Consider the following 25121-nt stretch of genomic DNA (forward strand, 5'->3'; position numbering starts at 1 on the left):
GGGTGGAGAAAGTGAAAATACTAATTAGATTTCTGAGATGCCAAATTCCACAGAGTCTAATAGGAACACCCTTTGACTATTTTAAAAGAAAATCTAGCTATTGTGTGTTAATTCATTTAAGCCTCCCAACAAGCCTGTGCAGTAGATATTATCATCCTTGTTTTAGAAATGGGGACACCGAGACACAAAGCTGTCAAATTTGCCCAAGGCACCAGCTTGTAAGGGTGGAGCCAGGATTACAAACTCAGGGCGTGCTGCGAGGATAATAGAGGGGCTTTTCGTGTTTGGAAGGAAGCCTTCACTTCACTTGCAGGTCAGAATCTGAAGCCCGGCAGCTTGGCTGACTGGTGATGGACAGGTGAGCTGGATGAAATCCCAGGGGTGTTCCTTCCCCGAATTTTATTGATGGGCCAAGGAATGAGTGCCTCGGGGTCCCAGAGCTCACTGATGCAAAGTACAGTGTCACTAATTGTGTCGTCAAGGATCTTCCCTGAGAAGCAGCAGGAGACGTCAGCAGGAGAAGGCAGGCCAGCAGAGGGGCCATTCACCACAGATGGAGGGAGTGCAACTCGCTGGCAAATGGCCAAACCGACCTGGGACTCACAGCCTTACATGGAAGCCCGTGTAGAAAGTCGATCACCTTTGTAAACCAAACCCTGACTGAGGGAGTCTCCCTCCTTTTTCATTCAGCCCAGCATGTAGTTGGTCATCTGTTTAGAAAGTAAATTCTCGGGACACACTTTACAGGTGTGTTTCTGTGGGTACCTGATGGTTTATGTGGTAGATTGCATTCATGGTCCCAATTCTTCCCCCGGCCCGATGGCACGCCCTTTGTCACGTCAGTTTCCTTGCCCATTGATTCTGAGTTCGGTAATATGACTTCCTTCGGCCAATGGGATGGCAGGAGTTACTTGAAAAGGCGTTTGACATTTCTCCTTGCCCTGTTTGGCTTCTGCCATCACCATGAGAAGGATATAACTCGGTGTCCCAAGAGGAAGATGTCAGCCACATGAAGCAGAGCTGCCCCAGCCTAGAGCAGACACTGCATCCAACCTGCACAGGTACGAGCTTGCCAGCTGAGCCCACCCGCCAGCTGGTCTCCAGGCCTGGAACTATAATAATAAACGGTTGTTGCTCTAAGCCACCGAGTGTTGAGCATTTGTATGCAGCCGATGATAATTGGATCAGTTGTTCTTTGGCCACTGTTTCAGAGTGCTGTAAACACACACAGAGTTCAATAAATAAATGTTACTGTCTTGACCATTTCATGTGGTGCAAATAAGTTGTCTACCCACCACTGTGTGAGCTGATCTACACAAATCCTTACCCCGCACTCTTCAATGTACATTGCATTTCCATGCAAACAAGCTTAGAAACATGGCAGACTTTTCCTTCTCTTTTCCTCATTTTCCATGTGCCCTACATCCTGGTTAAGCCCATGTCCTGAATTTGCTGTGACAGAAAGATTGTGTGTGGTCAGCTCGTTATTTACAAAGTTACTAGTTGAGATGGAACCGTTAGATGGACTAGATATGTTTTCTTACAATACAACTCTCCTAAAAAGAATACTTAAGGATTGTTGAAAGTTTTGACTATGACAATTAATTAATAAAAATCCATGGATTGCCACAAGTTCAAAATGGAAAATGAAAGTCATATATTTTACCTCCCAATTAAAAAAGATTCCAAAACAAAGAACTGGGGAAAAAATGGAATTAATTTTTTAAAATCAGGTTCAATAAAAGAGAAGTATATGAATTGTGTATAATTTGCATTATAGTATTTCAGCATAGACATTGTGATATGTGTGTGTGCAGGTAGATTTCCATACAGACTCTAAAATTTTAACATTTGAAAGCCTTGCTCAGGCGTGCAAACTTCAGCAGTGCCGTGTGAGCTGCAGAAGCCTTTAATGAGATCATTGGCTCGTGTTTCACAGGTAAGAGGAGTGGTTCCAGACCTTGGCTTGCGGAGGTGTGCTGTGCAGGGCTAGCTGCCTGGCATGGGTGGGGGCAGGAGCCTCGTGAGCCCAGCGTCCTCGCCAGGGCACTGCCCTGACTAGGACCCCTTCCACCACAGAGCAGGGGCTTCCACTTCCAGTCCATGGAGCAGGTCCGTTAAACCCTGGTGCTCAATTATCGGTGCACTGCTCCGCATGACCCTCTCACGATCTGTCAGGAAGAGTGTGTGTGCCTGCTGGAGTGTCCGCTTGCTATGAATCTTTTGCAGTTCCATCTGAGGCTTGCTTTCAGTGTCCGTGCCCCCGGCAGCGACTGCCAGGGGAGCTTTACAGACCCTCACCTTCCTTCCTACGAATATCTTCTCGGGGGAGGCTGCCCACATATACCAAAGGGGAACCAGGCAGCTCCCAAAGAAGCTGGCATAGCCTCGGCCTCAGGAAAAATACTTTATAATTCAAAAGAATAATAACACTGGAATCTCAAAACAATTTAGTAGACTGGCACCACTAGTAGTACATGCAGAGGAGGTACGTGTGCATTACTCATTACTGCACCCGGCACAGCTGTCTGCTCAGTGCCAGGAGACGGGCACCGGCTCCAACCGCACTCTTCACTCGTCCTCCCTCTGGAGCACCTAAGCAGATGGCAGCCTGCGCCTATTGATGGAAACCAGCCTAGGATTCTACACCAGGCCATGCTCACCAAGTGCCCCACCCCCACTCCTAAGGACGGAAGTGAGCAGTTGGGTTATAAATGAGTTGGGCAGCAGCCCTGGGGTTCATCTACTGGGATGGCTTGAGGCAGGGTGATGAGAAGGCTCATCAGCCACCTCTTGGATGCCGCTCGTTGCTTTTTAACAATCGGCAACATCGGGGATTTCCCACGGCCGCTTTCTTTCAAGGTCACGAGTTTTCTCTCAGCTGCTACAGCATCGCCACAGGAACTGGATAAAGGTGCTCGTGATAGGGGTTTTGGTTGTCCATCCTTTATTACGGGTTGGACTGTGCGTTTGCGGAACTGCTCCTTGTGTATGAGGTTAGGGAGATGACCTTCCCAAAGGCTCCCGGGATCCTCTAGGCATGGTGAACAGGCAGTCAGGGGTGTCTGGTCGGGGTTCAGCCAAGGGGACACTCTGGCAGGAGATCAGGAGGGCCAGAGAGTAAGGCCTGAGCATTGAGTCCAGTCTCCTTTGTCTAAAGATATAGAGGGTTGCTGGTATGTCTCTACCTGTGGCCGCAGCTCTGGGAAGGTGGACTTTTCCAGACCCGCATACCCTCTTGGTTCTGGGTTCCATTATGCAATCCCTCCCACGCCTGTAGGCTTGAGGCAGAGGGCACCTCAAGTGCTGTATTATCATTTTGACTTTCTTACATCCTGGAGATAGCTTTGCAAAGAGTCCCTTTATTAAACTTGCATTAATTGCCCTGTTTGAGGTGCTGTCTAGTTCTGGCTGGGGCCTTGCCTGCTAAGGAGCTGGGCTGTAGAGCAGTGTGATGGGAAGGAAGGCAGGTCCTCTGTAGGGCTAAGGGAAGTGTCACCAGCGCTGCCTGCAGACGGTCGACCAATTAGCTCGATCAGAATCGTGCACTAGAAACGAGTGGGTAGAACATTGTTTCCTCTACTCTGTGCTCTTGCACCAGCCTGTGAGCTCTTTGGTTTTGGCAGAAAAGGTATGTATTAGAATTTTATTAACATGGGAAGTCTCTTCCTTCCTGTTGCTCCATCATCAGTGACGGAGGCAAGGGAGAAAGCAGGCAGGCGCAGCGGTTGGCACTTGAACTTGAGTCCGCCGTTAGAAGAAAAGCAGCCGACCATTTCCAATGGGACACAGCCCCACACTCACCAGACACGCAGCCGAAATCCTGGGGACACGTGGAATGCCCTGGGTCGAGCAAAGGCCAGCAGAATGAGTGCCTCTCACGTAAAGACGTGGGCCAGGCAGCTCGGGCGCAACCTTTTACTAATAGGCTTTCTCTCCCACCGTTGCTCGCAGCCACACTTCCCGCTAAACACACACACAGGCTGCTGCTCCCCGGCCTGCCTACTCCAGGGCACGCAGATCAAAAATGGCCTCTCCCTACCAGACACCACTCACCACTCGTCCCTGGACGACTCTAGAGCCTGAAGTGACGATGGAGGCAGAGAGGCCTGGGTTCACTGTCACGAGGCCCTGTTGCCAGTCCCAAGGTTACAGTTGTCTGTGTGACACTGGGAAAGTCATGTAACCGCTTTTCTTTGCTCTTCCATCATCTTTAGAATGAGGCTTCTAGTTGCGCCCTCCCTACCTTACAGGACAGCGGTGAAGGCTGTGTCCGAGGATGGCAATGGAAGGGCTGGGAAAGCGCTAGAAGGCTGGGCCTGTGTTATCACCACTGTTTGATTTATTTGGTTTCCTTTCCCCCCAGTTTGGCCCCAGCAAGAAGATTCACTTCCATAGTCGCCGTTCCTGGTGATCACATTCCCTATGGGAATATTCCCATATTCCCATACACTATATTCCCAAATAGGGTATGTGGTCTGACAGCTGCACATTGAACTAAGAGCTGGACAGAACCACTGACTTTGGAACCGCTGACTTCAGGAAAATGCCTGCTTACTGCCACCTCCAGTGTTTCCTGCACGACTCGCACACGTCCTAGGAAACGGTTCTCGGACAGCGTGAGCTCCCCGGGCACGCTGCAGCCAGCCTTTCCCCTCAGTGCCCTCTGTCCCAGCACACCCTCACCGCCACGTTCCTAGCAGCCTCACTCTTCGAAGCAGCGGCTTGGTATTTCCGTGTTTGGATGAGCCACCCATTTAAGAAGCCCTGTCACGGACACCCAGAGGCCCACGCTCTTTTGAAATCTGTGTTTTCTCTGTTCCGGACATCTAAAACGGTGATGTTAACACCAGAGCCCCAAAGAAATGTTAAATTGTGCACAGTTCCCTTTCCTCCCCACTGGGGGAGCAGCCCTCTCCCCTTCCTCATCCTTCATTCAACAACTGGGGGCTCTCCTGTGGTTTCATTCCTGTTGCTGGAATCCAAGGCCACCCCCTCCACTTTTTTTCATGGACCAGTTACTATTACTTGTAGTTGGTTTAAAGTCAATCTATTACACTTATAAATGTATTAACTTTTCTGAAAACTATTTAAACACTGACAACTGATGAAACAAAATGTAAAACCTTACCAATAAATTGCCTTAAACATTACAAGACTTAGTCCAATTATCCTTTTTTCAGTATGAGTCTAATATAATTTCCCCTGAATGCTTTAAACACCTTAAAAACACAAAAGTTTTACTGTACCCATACCTAAGCCTGTTTGTAAAAATGTTAACTATTGTTTTGACCAATTTCTTCGCTGTATCTACAAAACTTTTTTCTTTTTCTTTTCCAGGATTGCAATATCAGACCCAAAAGAGAAAGATTATCTCCTTCCCAGGTACTTCAAAATCACAGCCTCCGGGTCACTGGCTGATGGATTTTTGGTTATAACACAGAATCCTTCAAGGTGACTTAAATGGCAGCAGGTGTGCTGGTCGGGGGTGCCTCTCTCACACTAGGTTTATCCAATACGTCAACAGCACTCATAAGCAAGTTCTCGCCATCTTTACATCCACGTACATTAAATCTTGGGTTCATGATGTTCTGCCTCAGTTTACAATTAACTTCATTACGCATCATTAGCATTTCATTTTAATTGGCAGGGCCATATGGCAGTTTAATCTGTAGTCATTCTCCTAGGACATTTGGTGAATCCATTAACTTGGAACACCAATCACTGAACCCTCTTTCTACCTGGTGATTTATGAGATCACCATGGTTTTGACCTGACCTTCCTGGTTTTGGTAGTTTCTAATCTTTCTGGAACTCTTTGACTTACTCATGATAAGCTGATCTGCATTTCTCGACTTACACAGATATAGCATATCACAAACAGATATATGGAACTTCAAGTAAGAATCAGAACCCTATATATGCCAAATTTACCTACTTACTAAAATAACCCATTTTTACCCATTGAACGACAACTAGCATTGTAATTACACATGTACCTTTTTGTCTTTTTCTATATATAGTATCAACTTTTCCTTTTTAATCATTAAGGACTCATGGCTTTTCATATACGAAACTGGTAGAACAACAACTGTTGATCTACAGTTGTACTTTGTGACATGCCAGTGGTCAGGACCTGACCAGAGGGAACCCTTTCCTTTTTCAGCTGACTCCTTTGTCTTTTTAGCAGTAACCCAGCATTTGTTCTGCAGCACCCTGGTTTTCTGGCACTAGCAAGATGCTTCAGGCCTTTCTCCACGCTTCCAAGCGGGGGCTCAGCTTCTTTGAAGGAGCCCTGGCTACTGCTAATGAAATATACCACGGGGATCAGTATTTGGGTGCTGAGGGAACAGTGGACTGGTGACGAGATGGCACCCTATGGCCACTGAAGACAGAACTAGGAAAGGCGGTTCTTCCTAAGGTTATAATTACGTTCACAGTGAGATTGCTCATATTGTTCTAACATTTCTATACCCGTTCTTGCCATTTTAAACAGACTTTTCTCTACAACATGCCTGTTTAGTTCTGACACTTCACTCAGACTGATTATCCCCACCTCTGTGTGCCTCAAGGATCATTATTTTGAGGTCACCCACACATATCCTTCCTTCATCCAAGTCTGCTTTCAAGAAAGCATCTTATAAAAACATGTACATACATTATGCTGGTATCATGTAAATGTGTATTTGTCATATAGCTGTTAGATAGAATTATAAAATGATTGACAAAAATATATTCAATCATGCAACTTGATTATTGATTATATAACTAAATGCCATTTCATGTTGATAAGTTTATCAACACAGATTCATTGATGTGTGGGCTGTGAGAGGCTGACTGCCACCAGTGGGCCAGCTGGGAGGCTGCGCTCCTCTAGGAACCATCGCTGAAGCAGGATGCCATTCATTATATAATTCTGAGCAATTTATATTTAATTCTACTAATGCCTCTTCATTAATTGAAGGCATTTTGAGCTATTACTGGCAAATGAAAAGAATAAAGATGTCTGCTGATTGAAACTATGCAAATCACCCAGCAAAGGGCTGGCCTAGCCAAGGGTGGAGCGATCTCTCCATTTGCTAATCTGGTCCCTTAGAAAGGGACTTGGTCATTTCTGAATGCCTGTGGCTAGGACAGGTTTCAGTAACGACAAAGCTCAGTGACTCTTCTTTGGGTAGAGAAGGAAGAAAATGCTGTGGGAATAATGGAGAAAATCATCGCTGTCCAAATAGCCCAAGACCAGTCCAAAATTGCTTTTTTAAATTTGACTTTGATAATATTCTGAGGTAACTGGGTTTTGAGACAAATTTGCAATTGCTTCATTTCCAAAATTCATTTTGGTCACAACATCCAGGAGCAATCCATCTGCTAATCAATAAATAACATTTAAATGCTGCTGCAAGAAAGGGAACCAGCACAAAACCAATATTGTCAGCAACTCAGAACAACTCTTTCCTGATAGAAATCGATTCACAGCAAAATAGAGATTATTGTAAATATTTATAATTCTAAAAGGAAAAATTCATCAGTGCAGCTTTTTGAGCAATTCATTTCCAAATGAAAGACGGCTCAAGATGTGTCTTGTGATGCGGATGTGGTGGGTGTGTCACAATAAGCCGACCATGGCCTTGGAATTTGCCCTTTTGGGGGTTTGGTGGGTAGTCTGGGCACATCAGGATGGGGGCCAAGTGAGAACTGCAATGGGCATAGAGACCAGTTCCACACCTGGGTCTTCACTGACTTGCTGTGTGACCTTAGAAAGCCACATAACCTCTCTGAACAACCCTTTTCTAATCTACAAAAGAACAATAATCCTATCTGTCCAATTTAACCCCCTAGTTGTTGTGAGGATGAAATGAGGGGTGGGGGGAAGAGATATCTCTGAATATATATTTAATGAACTGGGCAAATCTGGGGTCTCATAATGACTCCTTCTCTCCCAAGAACAGGATTAAGGAAAGGCAGAAAGTCTCCTGAGAAATCAGATGCATCAACCTGAAGCTCAGTGTCCACAGGAGTTTCACTACTGAAAAGCAAAGGGACAATGAGAACGAGTGTGTTCACTCAGTAAAACCGCTGTGCAACGGGCATTGGGAAAACAAGGATGACAAAGATGGTATTTCTCCTGTGCTAAGGAGCTCAGGGAAGGGCTGTGCAAACAGACAGAAGCGACGGGTGTGAGGAATGCAAGGTAAGTGTGAGCAGAGCTGTGGGAACAAACAGGCCTGAACTTCAGGGCTGTCTCAAGGAGAATTTCTTTAAATTGAGCAGCAACAGAAGGGAGGTTATTCCAGGAAAAGACATAACAAGCAAAGATTAGCACTTCAGGAAAACCATAAAAATAAATCAGTGTTTCCCAAACTTCTCACTTGAGGTTCACTTTTACTTTTTTTTTTGGGGGGGGGCTTGTGTCTCTCTGCACCATATGTAATATTTTCTTGACGCTAATTTTAAAAAAATGTACATACGTTGTATTTAAAAAGAAAATTTTATATTACTACCATAAATGAAAAAAAAAAACACCATTTATTTTGAACAGAGGATAACCTTAAAAATACAAGCAACATGAAACTCATTGATTTTTTTTTTTCAATAAATAGCTGTCAGGCTCAGTTCCAGTTTCCAGGGCTAAAGGGGTGACTAGGAGGGACAGGCACGCAATTGGGATACATCAGTGTCAGGTAGTAATAGACAGCAGGAAATACAAAGTGACTTAGGGTTTTTAGCTGGGGTGGTCGGGGGACGGCCCCCTGGGAGATGTCATTGAGCAGAGATCTGAAGGCAGTGGCAGCATCAACCAGGATGATGCCCAAAACAAAACAAGCTCATCACAGCTCAACTAGACACTGTTGCCTGCAGGAGGCTGTGTGTGAGCCAGAAGCAGGGAAAGGAGCAAGTGTTAAGAGGCGCGCTCACACTCGCCTGAGACTTTCTGCAAGAGAATCAGGAGGACAGACAAGGCCGTCACTTTCTGGGGTTGGTTCTACGTTGTTTATTCTGTCTGCACCGACTACATCGAGTCTGGTACCTCCAGTGGCAAGCATCCCACTTTGGGAAACTGCAACCTGAGAAGGAGGCGGGCTGTAACCATCCCTATGAACACATTGGTAAACTGAGACCAAGAAAAGTTAAATCGCTGTCCCAGATTAGTTAGTAAAGGGCAGAACTGGAACACGAAACATAAACTATTCCACGTCCAGCCCGGTGGCTCCATACCATAGGGCTCCAAGGATGGGCTGGCTGGTAGGTAGACGCTGTCTCAGGCCTGACTAGGAGGACTTCCAATCCTGCAATCCGTATTCCAGACCTCCAGATAGCCCCTTCCCAGGACTGGTTCAAAACGCGGAGCGGCGGAACCGCGGAGCGGGATCCAAAGCGCGGCTTCTGAACAGGAGCATGCGCATTAGCCCGAACCAGCCTGCCCGCGCTCGGCGCTGGGGGAGGGTCACCCTAGGCTGACGTCCGCTACGCCGGCGTCAGCGCCCCGCGAAGAGGAGGACGAAGACTCCATCCGCCATGTTGGATGCCGCAGATTCGCCATAACCTCGCCGGCTCTTTTCTTAAAAAAATAAAAATACAAAGCGAAGCATCAGCGGGGCACCTTGCTTTCTCGGTCGGCACGGGAGAAGGCCCGGAAGAACCCGAGGCTTTTTTTTCCCCCCGCGGTGGGGGCGTTGCCATGGAGACGCGGGCGGCAGGTGAGCCGGGCTGGGGGTTGGGGTGGGGAAGAGGTGGGGGTGGGGCACGGCGCGCGGGAAACCGCTTGGAGTTCGGAGTCGGCAAGAAGCGCGAAGGCCGCCGCGCGGCGGAGGGATCCGCGGCCTGGGGCGGAGAGCGGACGTAGCGGCGTCCTTCGACAGCACGCTCGATCGCTGGCAGTATCCCGCCGCTTTGTGTTTTTATTATAAAAAAAAAAAAAAAAAAGTAACAAGGGTGCTCGCAGGAGACGGGAGGCCGTGCGCGCGCGTGCGCGGGCCGTTTCTAGGACAACGGGTCGGGCCGGGGCGCGCGCCGGCGAGGGATCGCGGGCCTCCGCAGGGGCGGGAGGTTCGAATCCCGTCTCTGCCAACTCTTCGGCCGCGGGGCTGCGCCTCCGAGCTTGGCCTCAGTTTCCTGCTCTGTGAAATGGACAGCTCCTTTAGACCCACGTGCTTGGCCAGGATGCAGGGCTCAACTGAGCCGCTGAAGGGAAGATTCTTTGTGCCCCATGGAGGGTGCAATAAACGCGAGGGGTTAGCGTTGCTGCTGGTCACTGTGTTGCCTGCTGTGGTAAATTATAATGTACCCTCTACCTGCAGCTCAGCTCTGTGGGGCCTTGTTCCTCACCCTTTAAAGTTAAGCGCAAATGCCGCCGCCTCCGGGCAGCCACCTCTGGTTTCTGGCCCTAAGCGGCCTCTCAGCTGGCTGGACGCAACAGCGTGACTGGCCTTGCACTTCACTCCAGGTCCGCGCCCCTGCACCTCGAGCTTGGGGTCCTTCCTTGTAACTGACTGGAGCTGCCACACGCCAGCACTGACCGCACACTTCTGGCTGCTTCGTTCTCCCAGCGGCTCCCCGTTCCTGTGCCATTTACTGACGAGGAACAAAAGTTCGGGGAGGTCAGCTTCGTCCGGTTTTCCAACGGCATTGCTGGGGCTTTGCAAGTCAGCTCCCTCCACTTTGGGGTAAAACCCAAGTCCTGCCCCTCGCAGGGCTCGTCTGTGGCTGTTGAGTGGACGCAGCAGTGAGCGCTCGCCGATCACCTCCTGCCCTCCTTCGGGTCCGCGCTGAAAACACTCTTACTGTCCGCAGGGCTTACCCTCCGCGGTGGCCCCTGTCCCGCGCCGTCTGTGCCTGGGAGTCACACTGACGCAGCTGCGGTGTCTCCCCAAGACACCTGGAGTCTGGGCCGCTCCCCAAAGCCCAGGGCACCTTTCTGGGCTCCTTCCATTCAGGCCCACGGCTCTGCATGGCGCCCCCTACAGGCCCGGCAGGGAGGCAGCGCCGCTCCGGGTTGTCCCTGCCTTTGTCCCCAATGGAGGGACCCCCAGAACCCCAGCCGGAGTCGTGGGTCCGGGCCCTGAGCTAGTCGGGCATTCTCTCTTATGTTGCTGTAGTAACGTCCAAACATGCTGATAACGTGTATAATAACTTATTTGAGCCAAACAGGGGATATGCCCGGAAGCAAGATCTCAACAGACTGAGAAAAAGGCTTCCAAGAAATGACAGTTTTCAGCTTGTTTTATGCATTTGGAATTAAGGAGAACTTAAAGATTACTTGAAGGTGGGAGAAAGCTAGGCTAGGACCAGATTACAGGATCCTTAACCAGACACGTGTCCTCTTGAGGGTGGGTCACCCTGTGGAAGAAGGGCTCCCGCCTCAAAGGGAGGGTCTGAAAGGGGACATTTCAAAGGTGTGTTAACTTGGATGCACAGAAACACGGGACGGGGTTTGCTTGAGGCAGAGATAAGCCTGTTGTGAAAGAAGTTATATGCCTGGGGTGTGACTGCTGACCGTGACCTGCCCAGTGAGGGATTTATGATCAGATCAGCCTGTGAGGTGACTTTCCTAGAACCCCTTACTCATCTGCACTTAAAGTAACGACTTCTTGATTTGGTGCCTCCCCTCTCCCCCAAGTTGTTCAGCCGCTGCCAATACACAGAATGAACTGCCCACCTCCTCCGGAATGGACGTAACCATTTTAAAAAAGAAACTTGGGCATTTGTTGTAGTTCCCTTCATTTTCCAGCTATGAAAAAAATGGGGGGAAAAAAAACCCACATATTTTTAAATGTATCACTGTCAGCTAATTTCTGAAGCGTTTCCTGTTTTGCTTGGTTGGTAGATTAATTTAGGCGAGGCGGTGCGGAAACTAACATGATGGGGTTGTATATGGCCGATGAGGCCCAGATTTTAGGTGGTGAACTGGCCGAGATGCTCATCTCTGTCAATTGGAGATTTTGTTTTTACCGCATTGGTCTCTTAGCTGGTTTCTCATTTACCTTGCGAAATGGTTCCTGTCTTTTTTCTTCCTGTCCCTTATAATTTACATAAGTTTTCAAAGATGGCTATCCTTAAGTAGAATTGAGTTTCTGCCTAGGGCAAGGGCAGTCAAGAATTAGATATATTAAAAAGCCTCTCCTTAATTGTATCTCCTTTTATAGATAGTTCCATGCAGGCCGCCTCTGAAAACCTCCCCACCTAGATGGGCTGATTTAATTACGTAGAAGGAATTTAGCCTGGAGTTAAGTTTTCTCTTTGTTCCTAGCTGTTTATCCTGTTAAACTTTCACTGTCTTTGACATTTCTCAAGGGCAAGTGTCAGAGTTAAGGGCTGGGGCTCTTGGGCCAGTGGAAGGAACAGATCTGCTACTCACCAGTTGCCTGACCTGACGTAACCCTGGGAACCGTGTCCCTCCTGCAGAAGGCGACACAGTCCTGTCCCTAGTAGAGAAGGGCCAGGGTGCCCTGTGGCACTGGGGTCCCTTCCCTGCCTGGATCCCCTCTCTCCCTGGCCCAGCTCAGCACATTGTTGTCTACTCGCTTATTGGAAACATCTGTGGATGGAAAGGTGGGATAGACTTTGATTAATTTTTTTAAAGGGAAAAAAAAAGTAATCTGGGAGTGAAGCAAATAGACATAAACATTTATCACAGTTTGAAGTTGCCTCCCCCTTTTTTCCCCCAAGGAACATAAAATATATAGATAATTGAGTTTGCTGATAAAAGGTTATGCTTGGCATATTAATGTGAAAACAGGAATTTTAAATTGGGTAACAGACTTTTCTTTGTTCTTTTAAATCATGTAACAAATGGAGCTGCACACAGTTGAACTCTGGAATCTGGCACCTTGGTGCCCCAAAGTGGGTCTGGGCTAAGGCTGGATGGGCAGGGAAGGCACCTGGCTTCAGAGGCAGGCTCTGGCCTAGCTGGGGACCCTGGGGGATGAGGGGACTGGCTGAGCCATGACACCTGGAGCCAAGGAGCAGGAGGCTTTGTGCAGAGCGCCCGGCCTCCTGGAGGGCCTCCCTGGCTTCCTGTCACACACTGACTTCACGTCTCTGCAGCGGCCACCACCTCTCCACCCTTAAACAGGTCTCCTTTCTCCCCCCCCCCCTTTTTTAATTACCAGGCAGATTTCCCGGTTCACATAGGTGTTTGTGCCCAGAACTAGAGATGCTAAGTAGAACATGACACGTTTCATCTTGAGGATCTCACTCCGTCCCTAGCGGTGGAAAACGATTCCTTTAGGAGAAAGTGCCAGGTGCTGCCAAGGAAGGAAGCCCAAGAATTAAAGGCTTCAGAGGGGTGCACTTCCCCATCTAGGGGACTTGGGAGGGCTTCCTGAAGGAGAAGGTGCCTGAGCTGGAACTTGCAGGGTGGGCAGAGGTACAGAGGCTCAGGTGTACTCGCCCACAGCTGTGCTCTGAGACTGGGTGAGCCTGGAGGTCTGTGATGAGGGTCTGTAGAGCAGCGGGCAGCTGTTGGCACTTTATTATGAAAACTTGGAGGACAGAAGGATAAAGCCAGCAGCTGCCTGAAGAGAGTCTTTTTGAGGTGTGTTGTGCGGGAGACCCTGCTCGCTGCGCCATATGTCATGCAGGGTATCATGCGGGGTCTCTAGTCCTGCTCCCCGCACAAGAACACAGGACATGGTGAGGCCAAAAAGGAACACCCACGGAGCCATAGATGGGGGAGTCATACCACTATAGTCTCGCTGGCGGCTGGGTTGGAGACACAGGAAGCAGGAGCCACGCTGTCTGCAGCCTGCCTTCCACTTCTCTGCAATCCGCAACCTGCACTCCGCCCTGCTAACTGCAATCCGCTCCTGCTCGCTCAGCCACCATCTTCTTGCTAGCCCCCCATTTTCTGCTACTGTAGCCATAGCAGTTATATTAGTGGCCAGTGGCTCACTGGTTACAGCTGACGGCCAACTAGCCACAGCTGATGGCCATCCAATCACAGTTGATGGCCATTTACTACCTGAGCCAGCACCTTTCCATGTGAGGCCGAGAGCCTGGAAACTGCACTCCTGGCTCTGTCCCCACAGGGTGTCATTTACAAACAGTGAAATGCACAGACCTTAAGGGGACAGTTTGAGCCCTTACGGAGTAACCACCACCCCACCGAGTTCTCTGCTCCCTTCCACCCAGTCCCTGCCCCTCACTCCAGGCAACCACTAGTCTGAGTTCTGTCACCGAAGATTAGTTTTGCATTTCGTGGAACATCGTGTCATCCTTTTGTGTCTGGCTTTTTTCACTCGGCACAGTTTTTGAGGTTCCGTGTTTCGTTCCTTTCTTTGCTCATGGGGTTCCGTGGTGCGGATGTGCCGCAGTTTGTTTGCATGATACGCACCTGGGCTTATTTCCAGCGTTTGGTGATTGTGAACGTCCTTGTACCAGGCTTTTTGTGGACAGCTTTTCATTTCTCTCGGGCAAATAAATACCAAGGAATGGGATTGCTGGGTCCTGGGGACAAGCTCCATTTCACTTTCTAAGGAACTTCCACAGGGCTTTTGAGAGAGTAGTCGTACACCGTCCACCCGTCAGCAGGAAGGAAGGGGGTCCCCGTGCTCCAGCCCCTCACCCAGGCCGGAGGCAGTGACCTGGATGCTGTGCCCTTCAGATCTCATCAGCTGCGCTTCGCAGTTTCCCCTCGTCGTCCCAGTTCTGATGTTCTAATGATTTTCTACAAAGCAAAAGGAAAGCGTGGGTCACGCAGGGCACTCAGTTGTCACGTCCCTTTTCCTTTAATCTGGAGCAGCTCTTCTGTCTTTGTGTCCGTGACATTAATGACAGAGAAGAATATGGGCCAATTGTTTTGTAGAATGTCCCCCATTTGGGCTTCGTGTATGTGTGATGTTCCCTCATGAGGACGTGCAGATTCTGCCGTGTTGACAGGAACACACAAAAGGCACGCTGAATTCAGCCGTCACGTCGGGAGGTAGTCTTGTCAGCCCTGCTAGGGTGACGCTGCGTTTATCCTTTCACAGTAAAGTTGCAGTTTTTCTCCTTTGTAGTTAAATGTCTCGTGATGAGACGTTCTGATACATCGTTCCGGTCCTGCAATTGTTCACTCCTCAAACTCTCTCCACTCATTAGTTTTAGCATCTGTTATCATTATCACGGTTGCTAGATGATGAGTTTCTAATTCCATTATTTCTTCTGCATTTACTAATTGTCTTTCTATGTGACCGAAAACTTCCTCTGTTCCTCCATCTACCTGTTTATTTAGATTACTGTGAACTCATGAGTTTTAATTTTCATCAGTGGTTTATACTCTTTTATCGTTATTTGATTTGACTCAAGTTGCCCCATATTTGGCCAGCTGAAGGCCCGCCCTTTCCTCGAGCCCTTCCTTACTTTCTGTACAACAGGACATTTCTTGTCCAGCTCTGAAATCAGCTATTTCTACAAGGAGACCTGATTTCTTTTAGTGGCGAATGGTATTTAGAAACCGAGATCTGGGAACGGGATGAGCTCGTTGGCCCTGGAGTGTTCGCGTCTCCTCCTCTCAGCAGGCAGAGCTGGGAACTAGGTGTGTGAGCACATACACAATACACACATGCACGGGACTTCCTTCCTGCCCACACTCATCTATGTCTGCGTCTGTTTTTATCTTCAAAACCATTGCGTTCCTAGGGGCCTTCCCAATGTTGATCCAATAGCACAGGGATTATTCTGCCCTACCCCCTTTCCATAGTTATAACTCCGTTTTCCAAGGTAGAGAAAACTGCCTTCCGGTAGTTACTTGTTTGCTCAGTCCTAGAATATACTAAAAAACAGTTTCAGAATTGCTCCCTCATGTCTCTTTGAGAAATAAACCTACAAACTAGAGTTTAATGTTTAATTACAGTAGTCCCCCCTTATCCGTGGTTTTGCTTTCCATGGATTCAATTACCCATGGTCAACCAGGGGCCTAAAATATTAAATGGAAAATTCCAGAGAACAAACAATAAGTTTTACATTGTGTACCGTTCTGAGTAGCGTGATGAAAGCTCACACTGTCCTGCTCTGTCCCACTGAGGACGTGACTCATGCCTTTGTCCAGCGTCTCCACGCTGTAGACGCTCCCGACTGTTAGTCCCATAGTAGGCGTCTTGGTGGTCAGGTCGATAGACTGTCGTGGTGTCGCAGTGTTTATGTTCACGTCACCCTGATTTTACTTCAGAATGACCCCAAAGCACAAGAGTAGTGGTGCTGGCAATTTGGATATGGCAGAGAGGTGCCAGAAAGTGCTTCCTTTTAGTGAAAAAGTGAAAGATGTCAACTCACCAGGAAAGAAATATCATGAGTATGCTGCGGTGGCTAAGATACACGGTCAGAAAGAGCCTTCTATCTGTGGAACCGTGAAGAAGAAAAAAGAGTTTCGTGCTAGCTTTGCTATCACACCTCAAACTGCAAAAGTTACGGGCACAGAGTGTGATAAGTGCTTAGTTAAGATGGAAAAGGCACTACGGTTGTGGGTGGCAGACATGAAGGGAAAGTGTGCTCTGATTGTCAGCTGTGTGCTGTGCCCGAAAGCACTGAGCCTGTGCGAAGACTTAAGCAAGGGATCAAAGCGAGTGACACCAGGCCACCTACTGCAAGTAAGGGACGGACAGTTGCACAGACTCAGGAACGGGTTTGGCGGTTCATCATCTCACATCATCACAGGAAGAAGGGTGAGTGCAATACAGTGAGATGTTGAGAGAGAGAGAGACAGAGAGAGACCACGTTCACATAACTTTGATCGCAGTATAGTGGTATAATTCTATTTTGTTATTAGTTTTTTTGTGAATCTCTTACTGTGCCTAATTCATAAGTGAAACTATCATAGGTATGTATGTATAGGAAAAAACAGTATATATAGAGTTTGGTACTATTTGCAGTTTCGGGCCTCCATCCGGGGTCTGGGAGCATATGCCCCGTGGATAAGGGGGGGCGACTGTAGCTCTCTTTTTCTCTTTAGCCTGAAGCACGTGGGGCGAACACCAACTTCAGAGTTACGTGGCTGCCTCTTCCCCTCTCCTCCTATTTCAGTGCAGTTATGGGCACCGTTTCAAACATGATTCCGTTTATTTGTTTCTGTTTGTATTTTCATTTTAGGGTTCCCTCCATGCTTGTTTATTTGTTTATTTATTTTTACTGTCTTCAAGTATGTGAATTTCTGGAGTGGGTGTATTTCTCATGTTTTAGTGAAAGGAATAAATTTTGCTTTTTTGTGTGTGTGTGTGTGGGAGCATAGACATAGGAAGGGGCAGAGGTGACCCCGGGTGTAAGTTTCCAGGAAGGAAAGTCCTGGGCAGACCCTGGGGTTGAAGCGGGGCTTCCCTTTGGGTGCGCTGCTCACGTCTGGACTCTGTGAACCTTCACCGAGCACCGAGCCTCCCGGCCCTCTGTCTGGGTCTGGTTTCTCTTCCTTATAACCTCCGTTCCGGATGCCACGTTTATTCCCTTTTTAAAGACAGAAGTTCAGTGCTTTCTCCCCGTGGGGGCTGGCTGACAGCTGTCCCACCCTGAGCCGACCTTCCTTCCCCTGCACCCGGTCTCCTGTGTTTTGCCTGGAAACATGAGCTAAGAGGGACTGGTTCACATATTTCTCAGGGCTTCTCTGGTGACCCTCTGCAAATGATCTCAGGACACAGGAAATGCAGCGTTTCTCTGTTTATAGGTAAATATCCGTATTAACCTTTAAGCTCTTACCTGTATTTTGAATTAAGTGATCCTGATGTTTCTGGAGCTTCTTATCTTTTAGGGGAGACAGAGGTTAAACACACACGCCATTAAACACCTGGTTACAGATTGCTGCCCTTGCTGCTGAGGAGGACAGGAGGGTGGGGGCAGGAGAAAGTAAGGAGCCCTAACTTACGTGAGGGGCATCTAAGGAAAGTCTCTGAGAAGGTGAGGACGGAGCCGAGACTTGAGGACTCTGGGGCCTACGTTAGAAAAACAAGTTCAGAACCTGGAGAGCAGGCACCTGCCAGTTCCCTCCCATTGGCAGAATTCCCCGCTTGCAGCTCAGAACTGGCTCCCGAGGCCAGTTCTCTTTTGACCTCTATCGCCCACGAGAGGACATGCCTATGAGTGGACTTGCTGCAGGTCACTTGGGAGACACCCTGCCTGCAGAGGTGAGGGCCATGAGCCGTGCTGGGACTGCGGGCGCTGCCCAAGCCAGGACCTGTCCAGCATGGCTGAAGGACGGGATGCCAGCCTGCAGGGCAGGAGACCCAGGGGAGGTGGCCTCTTCAGATGTGCACAGTGCTGGGCTGTGGGAGGGCTGGCCTTGCCAAGGTCGCCCTGAAGCTGCACCAGCTGCAGCCGGGCCTGGGAGAAGGGTGGTGGCCTGACCTTCCAAAGTGCCAGCCTTGTAAACATAAGTGGTAGCCACCCAAACACTGAGGGTGAGGGGCTGGTAGGGCTGCGTGGCCTCTGCCCCAGACACAGGCCGGGGTGGGGCTGGACTCGGTATCTCTCCGTGCCTTCGAAGGCAAGAATCTATGCAATTAGGCCACAAATCAAAGCACACTTTAAATTATTCACAGGAACAAAATGGAATATTTGTGATTCTTGAGGGAGGGTCTGTGCCTTTCTCATTTCTGAATGTGCCTAGCATGGGATGCGGTATGTATTAGACATTCATTAAATGTGCAATTATGAGATTAATAAATGTACGTTAAAAATTACTTTTTCTCCCTAATAAAATCAGCATAGTGCAGGTATTTGGAGAATATACCTAATGCTTATTTCATATCTGAGTTACCAGGAAGAATGAATCTGATAATTCTGGGAGGCGGGGGGTCAGTGGGGCTTGGACAATTCCTCTTTTCCCAGTGGCTCTTCCTGCTTAAATGTAAATATCTCTTCTGGAATGTGAAAGGACCTTAGATGTGTTTGAATATTAAAGGGCAGGTCTTTCTCCTAGAATTCATTTTCAAGTTCAGAACACTTTATAACTGAGGCCGGTCTCAGCCTTTCACAATAAATAAAGTGGACATTGAAAGTTTGATGTTGAATTTGCACGTTTCCCACATCTGCCTTCGGTGCCGCGCAGGCTGTTATCTTATTTTATCTCCTTTGATTATGACCAGGCGCCCGGAGCAGACAGCCCACGTCTAGGCCAGCGACAGTAATAAGTGAAAACGTAGACACGTAGACATTTCTGCCTCCCGTAACAGTGTGGGCAGGGGCTCTGGCTGGCAGGTTCTAAGTTTCCTAATTGTTTACCTTCAGAAGTAAGAAGAAAGATGTGTCAGCCACACACAGGAACCAAAATAAACCAAAACAACAAAACTGGAAACTCACAGACCTGGTGTTGGTGGCGGCTGTGGGTGCTGCTGTCCCCGCAGATCCACTGTAAAATGCGAGAGGGTTTTGCACATTTTGTTTTTCACAGGGAAGTGATGCCAGAGACCGGGTCACTTTAGATGCCTGGCACGCAAGTTCTGGGGCCACCTCGGTAACTTGGGGAGCTGTGAGGTCAGAGATCTGCCCAGGGGGCTCCCCACACACCTGCCGGGGACACTTAGAGACCCCAGCGGCTGCTCCTATTTACATGAACTTATTTGTGGTGCTTTCCTGGGGAGAGGGCCCTTAGTCAGCTGTGATATTAATTGTGAATCTTCTCTCTTGCCCTGGGCTCTCACTTGGAGAGAGCTTAAAAATAACTTTGAAAAAAATTATGTGAAGTTTCAACATGGAGGAAATGTGTATGCGTAAAATTATACAGCAGCTGTGGGCCCGGCCTTCACTATGGCTGATGCTCAGCATTTCTCATGTCGCTTTGCGAATCCAGTTGCAGCAGAGGAACGGCCATGGGATTTCTCCCTTGTGTTTAATAAAAATGGGAACTTTGTGAGATGCATGATGGTAATACCACAGATTAGGGTGGGCATGGGTTGGAACTTCTGCCCCCTGAGCCTCAGGGCTGGGAGGGCACCTGGGGATTATTGGTAGGTGGAGGGATGGGAGGCAGGAGGGCAGGTGCTTGGGGGGGAGGGGGGTCCTCCAGGCCATAGGAGAGGCGGGCGATGGGTGGGGCTGCCCGCCCATCCTGTGCCCACCCATCCTGATGCTGTCCGTCTTTCTATACATCAGCCTCTGAATGAAGCTGGAAGACCAGGTCCCACTATAAAACAGTCGAAGGCCACTTCTAGCTTGAATCCCTCATCTTTCAGGTGAGAACACAGGCCTGATGAGGTGGAGAGACTTACTCAGTCCCTGCCATCGGAGGCGTGGAGCCAGCTCGGCTGGGAGTCGGGCCCCCGACTCCGGTGCCCTTTGTGCCGCCTCCTGAGGACGGTGCCTGGAGGTGCTGGTCCCGGGGCTGGGCGAGTGGCCTTCATGGGTCCTCTGGCACTCCCACAGCCGTCCGGACGAGGAAACGGAAGCTCCAGAGGCCAAGTGTACGTGCTGGTCACACAGCTACTGGGGCAAAGGGGGTCGGGTCTGGGCTTCACAGCTGCCCTTCCCTCTCACCCCCTATGTTGTTTTAAGTGAAGAGAATCACTTGTGAATCAGAATCAACTTTTTCCCCTGATATCTTTTACTTACTGTTCCCATTTTTAAAAATTGACATATGACATGCCTGTGTAAGTGTGTGTACAGAGTAGATGGGCAGCCCCATACAAGTTCACAAATAATTCGCTAGGCGACTAGCCAGAACTCACCCCCCCATGGCCCCCAGCCCCCGACCCCAAGGGTAACCGTGTCCCAGCTCAAACAGGGCAGAGAAGTGATGCCTTTTTACTGAATGGGAATGGAAGCGCGTCCTGCCCTCCGTCTGGCTTCTTCCTCAGCACCGTTTCAGTTACACAGAAGCATGGGTGTAAATGGAAAAGCGCCGTGAGACTTGAGAAGCACTTGTACGTGGACTGAGAATTGGCCAAGCAGTGTCTGAGTGTGATGAGGACAGGGATCCCTGGTCCCTGGTCGGAGGTGGGGCTGCTCCACCTGCTGGCTTGGCCGGGGCTGGGCTGCCAGGACAGATGCAGCCCCTGCTCGGGGAGCATCAAGGTCACCTGGTGACACCTCACTTAGAAGGGGTGCTGGGCCTGGGCGGTGCTCCTTTGTGCCACGTGCTGTGTGAGTTTGCAATCCCCTCCCTAGCCCAGGTTACTCATCTTAGACGGGGAGGGTAGTCTCTCCCTCTGGATGAGTGTGAAGGTTAAGTGTTTGGCAGGCAAATCACGCTCCTGTGAAGAGTCAGGAAGCAGTGAATGATGCCCGTCTCAGGCTCCGCAATGCTCGTCCTGTGAAGGGAGGGTGTAGTGCCCGGATGGGCCACCAGAGGGTGTTGCTGGCACACGTATGGCACCCGCCCTTCAATGAATGAGGGCTCTGGGCTTTAGGTGTGTGTGTTGCTGACAACCCATGTTTTTGTTTTTTGCTCAAAAAAAAAAAAAAAAAAATCTGCTCTGTATGTGGTGGTCCTCTGTTCCCTGGTTCTGGACTTGTCGTCACGCTGTGCAGTGGGCGTGCTTATTGAGTGTGTGGTCAGGATATTGCCAGCAGCCACAGCTGGCACTCACGTTTTCCAGCTCAGCGCTCCCCTGGAATGAGATTTACTCCCCTTGTAGTAAATTATAACAAACACACACAGAGAGCAAAGTCCCCCTTTTGGTGTTTTTCGTCGTCGTCTTCTGTTTTTTTATGTTTTTTGAAGCTCTAATTGGCTTTATTCAGCTATTTGAGCAGCACCTTATCTAGCAGATAGAAAGGAGCTCTCTGTATCTGTTCTCTTTACTTATAATTAATTGTTTGAGCTGTCTCTCTAACCACGACACTCGCGATGGGTTGGGGACCAAGGCTTGTTTTCCTCACAGTGACCCACTGTCATATTATAGGACAGAACACAGTGTCTTCCTGCACCGAGCTGGCTGCCAGGTGGGTGGGCAGACTTGGAAAGTCTTGGTCAAGCTTTGACTTTGTTATTTGTCTGATGGGGGTTGGGGTCCTTGGGAGCTCACTAACTTCTCTGAGCCTCAGCTTTCTCCTCCATAACAGAGGGATGATGGTGGTGGTGGTGGTGATCATGGTCATGGTACCATCTACTTGTTACTTTACAGAACAGCAGAGGCTCAAGTGCGATCCCAAATGTGCAGGTCTGTGTGGACAGAGGTGGTGTACATGTCACTCTGCAGCTGGGGTGGGCAGGGGAGGTTTGGGTGCCACTTTGAGCCACGAAGAGCTGATGCCTCTCCTTGCCATGGCCGGCATGTGGGAACCCTCCCAGAACCTGAGCTCTGGGCGCTCCGTGCCTGTGCCTGCCCAGCCTCCTAGCCCACAGCCCTCTGCGCCTGGCCACTGCTCATGGGGCCACACATTGGAATGGCACGCATTCCCATTCACGGCTCTGGAATCCCGCACCTCGGGCTGCGCTGCACACACCCACCAAGTATCACTGCAGTGCCATCTCTTGCGTCAAGAAGGCCTTTTCCCCGTGATTCAAATCTAAATCTATCTTGCTACTGGTTAAACCAATGTTCTCTTTCCCTCCCTTCCTTCTTTAGCCTCAGTCCTTTCCTCCCTCTCTCCCTCCCTCCCTTTCTTTTCTTTCCCCCCTCCTCTGAATACTACGTGCTTATTTATCAACCTAAGTATCCTGAGAGAGTATGCCCAGAGGTGGAAGACATAATGTGCCCACAGCATCCTAGTCTGCCAGTCAACCTCAAAGAGAAAATACCAAACAACCTCCATCAGCCATGAAAAAAAATCTCATTTAGTTGCCAGTGTTTAAAAATGAGGAAATTCCAAACCCAGATTCAGCCTTTCGGCCCATTTGGCTGGACCTGGGAGGCAGCTGCCCCTCCCCGGGGGGCAGGCTCCCACATGCCTTGCCCTGGCCCCCCCAGGATGGGCCTCCTGTTGGGGAAGCCTGGTGCCCACATCCTGCCTCCTTGGGTCTCCCAGGACCAGGGGCTGCGCTGACCGCCCTTGGCTGCTGCCTGGTCCCAGAGGCACCTCTGTTTGCCTGCCCTACCTTGAATTTGTCCTCCCCTCTCTACACCCAGGACTCTTAAGGGTCAAGGCCGTCCCGTGTTCTGCCTCCACTTGCTGGCTTGCTTCTGCTCCCTGCCTGGAGGAGCTGTCTTCTCCTTATCTGCACTGCCTCCAGCCATCTTGCCAGCTCCTGGACCATTTCAAATTCCCCTCCCCTGAGAAGCCATCCCAGGTGCCTCAGCCACAGGGACTTCTGCGTTCTCTACATGCTCTCCTGTGGCAAGCATGTGGTTGGTATATTCTTATCTAGACCCACATGCACACACACACACACATACATGCACAGCTTGCTTTCCCACCTAGTTTTTAAGCTCTTTGTAAGTTGACCAAGTAGATTTGGAACCATAGAGGCCTGAATCTGATCTTTTTAGGCAAGTTATAGCTTTCTCATCTATAACATGGGGCAATAATATCTTTATGGCTAACTTATTAGCAGGGCCACTGTGTACAGCTGTGCAGGTTGCACACTGCACAAGGGTGTCTCATCTAATGGGACTCATTTCACAGCATAGATTTGTATATTCATTATGACAGTTTTCTGCAAATGATAGTAGAGTGTCTTATTCCAACAAAATCAATTTATTATGACCACTTTCTGACAGGGGGAGCTAGTGTCTTAAGGAAGGGGTGCAATTTTTTATTTCTTACAGGGATGATTTTGGGCTAGCACTGGTCCTGCTGTCAGGATTAAACCTGGTAAGGAGTGTGAAAGTGCGAGGTCCCCAGAAACGTTTGTCTCCTTCCCGCTCTTGAAACCAGGCTGTGAAGTACTGTACTGAGACGTAGGCCCAAACACGGGGCTCCCAGCCTGAGTGTGGGGGGTGCCCAGTGGGGAAACTGGGCCTTATAGGGACAGAGCAAGGGGTGGATGTCAGGCTTTCCCGAGTTCACGTCCAGCCTCTCTGGCCCTGAGACCATGCAGCACCTCCATGGAAATCTGGAAATATTACTGAATTTCATTGATTCAAAGACTCACCTTTTAACATCTCAAAAATCAGGAGGCATCTTTTAGTCTACGTGCTAAGAAACCAGTGCATCTTCACTTGTTTGGCAGTGTTTTTATCTTTTCCAGTGGTATGCAAATCAGCGTATGTGGTATGTATACCGGTGCCTCTTAAGACAGATGTTGTGTTAGATTTGAGGAAATATAATCATGAAACCTATTTTATTTCGTGGGGTTGTTGTGGAGATTAACTATGCTTAGCCTGAGCCTTGCTTCGCGTGCTAGCTCAGGGGCGGTTTAACTGATTTAAGCTTCCTTCGCTTTCACTTCTTCCTCTTTGAATCCCTTAGTTTGTTGCCAGCAAGTTCTCAGTAAGTGTGATGATGATGGTGATGGTGGTGACGATGGTGTTATATGTGGCATAGCCACAGCTGGTTAAAAGTTCTGTAAAATAAACTAAATGGAAGAAAAACATTTTGGCCGAATCCAAGCCTCATTTCCTGGAGATAAAGGTCAAGGGTATTTTAAATTGTCCTAAGCTGCACACTGTGGGACTTTACTCATTAGGTTCGATGTGACAACAGTCTGGCTCTATGTTGTTAAAATATTTCCACTTCTGTTGGGAAGCTGCCAGCTCTCATGAATTTAATAACTTCAGGACAAGAGAAACAAGAAAACAAAAACAGCTCTGAGAGAATTCACCACCCCACTCTTCTCATAAAGTAGGTAATTTAACAGGGTCTGAGCTTTGGCTGTTGAACTCTCTTTAAAGTTAATCAATCCATGTAAAAGATAGTTACAGAGCGGAGAGGATGTTTCATACTAATCCAGGAGAGAAAGGGAGAGATTTTTTAAAGCTGTGGCTTTTAAATAAAGTAATTTAATAGGCTAGGAATGTAGCATTTTGTCTTCTCGTGGTTATTGATAAATGGGTAGCATATTGGTAACCATCAGTTCATCTGACATTTACTGAGTGCCCACTGTGTCCCAAGCAGCGTCAGCGGGTAGATGGCGTGGGGCCGCGTGGGGCTCTGACTGCAGGTAGTGAGTATAAAAGGCGTGAAGGTGTTGGACAAAGGTGTAGGGTCCACAGCCAGCCCCTCAGGGCCCACGTCGCCACTCTGTCCCGAGATCTGGGCAGGGGTCCCCAGGAGCAGGCCGGCTCCCGCTGACATGTGCTGTGTGTGCCCAAAGGACAGCATGGGACCTGTCAGCCTCCAGTG

General features: G+C 49.1%; 1 protein-coding gene across 7 annotated transcripts in view; it reads left to right on the forward strand.

The window, feature by feature from the left end:
* The window catches only part of ZFAT (zinc finger and AT-hook domain containing), a 213275-nt gene that overhangs the window by 64954 nt on the left and 123200 nt on the right, over nt 1-25121 (forward strand). For 2 of the 7 annotated variants that reach the window (XM_074316938.1, XM_074316939.1), the window contains 2 exons: nt 5341-5385; nt 7944-8190. In XM_074316938.1, the coding sequence (XP_074173039.1) occupies nt 8184-8190 (7 nt within the window). In that variant the 5' untranslated portion in view covers nt 5341-5385; nt 7944-8183. Of the gene's footprint in view, nt 1-5340; nt 5455-7943; nt 8191-9241; nt 9698-16615; nt 16640-17409; nt 17629-25121 lie in introns of those variants that run through there. The other 5 variants (XM_074316937.1, XM_019724243.2, XM_019724223.2 and 2 more) reach the window with 5 other exon arrangements.

This window comes from Rhinolophus sinicus, linkage group LG12 (genome assembly GCF_036562045.2).
Source record: "Rhinolophus sinicus isolate RSC01 linkage group LG12, ASM3656204v1, whole genome shotgun sequence".
In the NCBI taxonomy this organism is placed as follows: Eukaryota; Metazoa; Chordata; class Mammalia; order Chiroptera; family Rhinolophidae; genus Rhinolophus; species Rhinolophus sinicus.